At 42.5% G+C, this 5,709-nt stretch overlaps 1 protein-coding gene across 1 annotated transcript in view; it reads left to right on the top strand.

Annotated features, from left to right (window-relative positions):
- The first annotated feature begins 1,031 nt into the window (after positions 1-1,031).
- ZYG11B (zyg-11 family member B, cell cycle regulator) overlaps positions 1,032-5,709 on the top strand; it is a 116,354-nt gene continuing 111,676 nt past the window's right edge. The window contains exon 1 of the mRNA XM_004371725.2: positions 1,032-1,228. Coding sequence (XP_004371782.1) covers positions 1,226-1,228 — 3 coding nt within the window. The 5' untranslated portion in view covers positions 1,032-1,225. The remainder of the gene's footprint in view (positions 1,229-5,709) is intronic.

The following is a 5,709-nucleotide window of genomic DNA, read 5'->3' as shown; positions in this document are numbered from 1 at the left end:
GTGGCGCTCTGGTTAAGCCCTCGGCTGACAAAAGGTTGGTGGTTTGAACCCGTCAGCAGCTCCGTGGGAGAACAATGTGCCAGTCTGCTTGCTAAAGATTAGAAACCCTATGGGGCAGTTCTACTCTGCCCAATAGGTCACTACGAGTCAGAATTGACTCGAGGGCAATGGGTTTTGGATGACTTTTGAGGATAATGATACTGAACTTAGAATGACATCAGTAGGTATGATTTTGTATTTTTCTCCATCCCTCACCAACCCCCACCCCATTTTGCAGCAGGTTCAGCCTCTGAATTTCATCAGGTCAGTACAAAGAAAGGAGAGAAGGACTGGAGAAATGAACACATGGGAGTGATTTTCATGACGGACAATAGAATCTAACCTGTTTAAGGAGAGTAGTGAGGATATGATGATAGTGAGGGATAAATAGTGAAAACGTAGTAGGGTCGATGGATTTGGGGGTCTCCGGGAAGCTGAAGAATTTTTGGAGTTGATGTATTAGACGGAGCGAGCTAGAAAGGCAGGAGGTTGTGATGGGAGAGTTTGGTGATTAAAATGATTATAATTGGAGGGGTTACAATTATTGGTAATGATAAGATCTAAGGTATGAGCGTGGAAGTGAGAGGCTGAGGCAGGGTGATCACTGGAGAAAAGGAACTGAGAGGGCAGGATTGGAAAAATTATCTAAGGATTGAAATCACCAAGAATTATGATAATATTATTGAGAGATAATGAACCAGGGCTAAAATTTTAAAGAATGAGGGAGAGTGACTCCAGGGTCTACAGGTGACTGAAACGAGTCATTGTGCTAGTCTCTTGTCGTCACGTGATATTCAAAGTTCTCGTTATTTTTAAATGAAGTGGAGGAGGACTCGAGGGGGTGTGGCTCTTAGGGCCGGGGCGGGGAGAAGCCAGAAATTGGGGGAGGGGCGGGACCTCGACTGAGTCTGCGCATTGAGGGCAGAGGCCGGTCAAGCTATGGCTCGCGAGCGGGGGCGGGGCCTCTCAGGGGCGGAGTCTGTGCGCTGGCTTTGGCTGCGGCTGCTGCGGCTGCACTTCCAGCTTCTGAGGGAGGGAGGCCGAGGCCTGGGCCGAGCCCGGAGCCGCCGCTCGCCCGAGCCTCCTGGAGCCCCCGCACCGGCTCAGCCTGGGGGCGGGCTCGGGCCCGGCCCGCCGCCGAACCCAGGACAGAGGCTGCTTGCCCGAGGACCAGGCCAGCGCAGCCATGGTGAGGGAGCGGGCCTGCCTGAGCCGCAGCCGCCCGCCACCCCTGCCCCGCGGGCATTCCCCTCCCTAGATCTGGTGCTCTCTCCGCGCCCTGCTTTTACCTCAGCCTGCCATTACCGCCCCCTGGATGTCTCCCCGTGCCCCTTGTCCACCTGCTTAGGTGAACCCCTTCAGGTGACACCTCCTTAATCGCCCTCCTCCCCGGTAACATTTTTTTTTTCTTATCACCCCAGTGACAGCCTCTTTTCGCGTTCCCCTTTGCCGCCCCCTCCTCGTCCTTTAACCCCTCCCTTTCTTTTCTCTTCCATTTTGCTTTTTTGTCTTTTCTGGGTTTTCTACTTCTCCCTTTCTCCCCCCTATTTTTCTCTCTTGCTCCTTGCTCTCCCTTCTTACCCTCCTTCACTGTTTTATCTTCACTGTCCCCCTCCTCTCTGTATCCCCTCTCCCCTTCTAATCTCCTCGCCCCTTCGTACTCAACCATTCACATTTCTTTTCCCCCTTATCGGATGTCCTCGCTCCCCCTCTCTCACAGCTGTCCCCATTTCCTTCCACGGGCTTCAGGGGTCTAACCAGGAATAATTTGAGAGCTGTAGCTCCCCAGGAGCTGTAGGGCGGCCAGATAGGGATTCTTCTTTTTCTTTTTGGAGAGGGGAAAGAGGAGATTGGAGGTATTGGAAAGAGCCTCAAGCCTTATTACCTAGGGTCAGTGGGAAATCTGAGTGATGGTGTGTTTTAGAGTGATGGGGTGAGGGCCAGCATGCAGACTCTGACCTAATGAGCTGTCTAGCCTTCTGACAGAACTAACCAAAGATGGTTTGAACTTTGTTTTTATTTTAAGTGCCTTTTCATGTGGAGGTGCAGTATGAGGAGTTTAAAAATACTTATTTACAAGCTTGATGATTACTTAGAACAAATGATTTGTTTTTGTTTGGACGTAGAGACCAGGGCATCTGAGGATTGAAAATCAGCTTGGCAGTCTCTTTAATATCTTCTGAAGACTTCATTTGTTTTGCCCACTCTGCTTTTGGTTGGGAGGACCTCATATTTGCAGTTTTTTGTTTTTCCTGTTTCCAAATAGGTTGAGACTTCATTTGGTCTTGCGTTGAATTGGGTTACACGTGGGTTGCAGTATATTTATTGAAAACATTGCTCCATAATATACAACAGGCTAAATTTTGGCCTCTGGGAGGAATAACACATTCTAGCCAAAACCAAGTCCTGGTAATCATACTCTCCTAGGATGTTAGTCAATTTCTGTTTTTCCCCATCCTATAAAAATCATTTAATCTGTTAGCTTTCTCTAACTCACTGACTCCTGCATTTTTGAGGTTGTCATTCTTCTGTGTCTGCCCCCACAGCAACCCTTCTCCCCCCACCACTCATCACTGACATTGTGTGCTAACCTTTTTCCTCCTATGGAATGCAGTTCTTCGAGGCAGCAGCTATGCCTTACTTCTGTTATTTCCAATGCCAAAGCCAAGTAGGTGCTTGAATGATTCACTTTATGGTCTCATCTTACTACCTGACAAGTATAACCTTAAAGTTGAGGCAACTAGTGGACTACACAGAAAGGCTTAATTTGGGAATCTTATTTTTGGTGCAAAAGGGAAATTTAGTGAGATGTAATGAATCTTCCCTTCAGAATAAAGAGCTGTAGTATCTAGGACATCAAATTGCTAGATTCTTGAAAGTGTTGGCCCTCCCACTGAAAATAAACGTTTGAGTACAGAGGAGGGAGTTATGAACTCCTCTTTGGGCATTTAGGATCAGAGTTATGAACTCCTCTTTGGGTATTTAGGATCAAAAACTGGTGTTTGAACTGGGCTTGGAAGGTTAAATAAAATTTATGTAGAACATTTTGCTTTATTGTGAATGTAAATAGAAAGTAGAAAGGAATTAGGATGTATTGTAGGAAATAGGGCTAACCCTAGCATGGAGGGATGTGGGAATGAGGATGTGTAGTAGGAAATGAGGCTAGAAGGATTATTAGGCATGATTATAGTTTAGACTTGGCCTCCAACCAACTTAATTTTTCCTTGTTAAAACACACATACACAGTAAAAGTACATGTGTGGTAAAGTGAAGGCAAGTATTAGCGTATTTTGAGCTGGGAATTATCTGTAGAAGCTGCTTTTTTGTTTTCCTTGTGCAATATGTTTAGAAGGCACTCAATAAATAGATGTTGAATGAATGATTATTATAAAGCTTTGCATTTTCTGTTTTTCTATTTTTTCTTTATTATGTTGTGTTTTGAATGGTCGATGTCTAAGGTAGGGGTTCTCAAACTTTACCATAGATCAAAATCACATTGGGGGGTTTGCTGGGCCCCCATCTCCAGGATTTGATTTGTTCCGTCTGGAGTAGAGCCTGAGAGTTAGCAGTTCTCACAAGTACCAGGTGATGTTGATGCTGCTGTGCACCACACTTCAAAATCACTGGTCTAAGATACAGTCCTTACTTTTCATTTATCGAACAATTTTTTTGGCGTGCCATTGAGTGTTGGCCTTGGGGACATAATAGAACAAATGTGGCCTCTGCTTTTTTGTATCTTATGTGTGTGGACATTATAGACATCAAACAAAAAGAGTAATTTCAAATGTGATGAGTGCTACGAGAGGGGAAGTTGTGGGATCACAGAATGGGATAGTTGGGAATGGCTTACCAGAAGATACAGCTTTCAAGAAGAGAACTGAAGGACTAAATTAAAGGAGTCGTGTTTTGGAAAGAGTACTCCATATAGAAGGAACAGCATGTACAAATGACCTGTTGTGGTACTCTGTCTTGCCTGCTTAACTCTGACATTATCTTGGAGTTCTCACTTCAAGAACTCAGGGAAACTGTCTGCCCTGCCCATTCCCCCCTCAAAAAAAACCAGAGTCATACCCCTTTCTGTTATGTAGCCCTTCTTAATAGCATACACATCAATTGTAATTTTACATTTCTTGCTGTGATTAGTTGATTAATGTCTGTCTCTACCTCTAGATTGTAAAAATCATTGACATATAGATGATTTTTTGCCCAGCTGCTAAGGGCCAGGTGATGTTCTAGGCACTAGGGTTACAGTGTTTTAAAAAAATACATGTCCCTAGTAGGGAAATTAGCCAATAAACAAGTACACTTACAAATATATAATGAGCAGTATTTAGAAGTGCCAAGAAAAAAAAATAAACCCGGGGTGAGATATAAAGTGATAGTGAGTGTATGGGGAAGAGAACAACTATTTTAGGTAGGATGATGAACAGTAATAGCTAATATTTTTTAACATAACTGTGCTGGACCATATTTTAAATGCTTTACATGTTTTATCTCATCTAATCTTCAGAATAAGCCAATGAGATATGAAGGTAAGAGACCATGTTTGTTTGACTCATCATTGCCATCTTCAATACCTGGATAGTGCCTGGTGCATAATAAGTGCTCAATAAGTATTTGTTGAATGAATGCTTTTGGGGGGATGACCAGAAATTCAGGGAAGTTTCACTGAGAAGGGGGCATTTGAACTGGGATGTTTGAACATTTAACAATAAGTATGGTTTGGTTGGGTAAGAATTTGGGAAGGAAAGTCATTCCTGGAATAGTGACCAGCTTGACCATAGAAGCTGAGACAGAAGCATGATGTATTCTGGCAAATGTGTGACTCTAGCATAGAGGGTAGAGTAGGAGATGAGACTAGATAAGCCTGAGGTGAGATCATGGAGGACTTTGAATTATCATCTAAGGAGTTTTGGCCTCATTGTATAGGCTCTGAGTACCTTAAAAGTTTTTGGGTCTTGTTTTGTTTTGTATCATAATCAAGAGGAGACTTAAAGGATGGTCTTTCTAAATACAATATGAAACATGGTTTGGAGTGAGGAGAAATATTGTATAAGTCTAGGTGAAAAATTAGTGGGTGAACTTTCATCCTTACCTTGTTATATAGTAATGGTAATTTAAATTGGAGGAAGGATAATGTAGGAAAATGAAATACGAAGATCTGGTACAACTCTTTGACTAAGTGCATTTTCCATAGAAGCAGTACCATAGAGTTGCAGGAGGAGCATAACTAACTTGCAGTTTTGCTCCCTGCCTCTCGGTTTTCACATACACTGCCTTTAGGGATTTTTGAGAACATTAAAACAAAGTAAATTTACTATACCAGTGTCCTCTATTTACATGTCCCAAAGTTCATGTATTAGGTCATGTAGAGTGAGTCAGCATTTCCCAATTTCCCAACTTTTATTTTTTTTAAATAGCTTTTGTGTAGCATATGAGAAAAGAGTAATTTTAAGTAAAAAATATTTTATTTTTAAATTATACATATCATAGTTAACTTAAAATATTGTTTTAATAGTAAACATATTAAAATGAATGTCAGCCTTTCCCATTTAACAAATGATGCATTAATTTTATAGATAAAGCTTCATTTTCCAATTTTAAAATGAATACATATGCAAATCAAAATCACAAGGAGATACCACCTCACCCCCATTAGAATGGCAATGA

Source organism: Trichechus manatus, unplaced genomic scaffold, assembly GCF_000243295.1.
Source record: "Trichechus manatus latirostris isolate Lorelei unplaced genomic scaffold, TriManLat1.0 scaffold00015, whole genome shotgun sequence".
In the NCBI taxonomy this organism is placed as follows: domain Eukaryota; kingdom Metazoa; phylum Chordata; class Mammalia; order Sirenia; family Trichechidae; genus Trichechus; species Trichechus manatus.
This window is presented reverse-complemented; position numbering and strand designations above follow the sequence as displayed.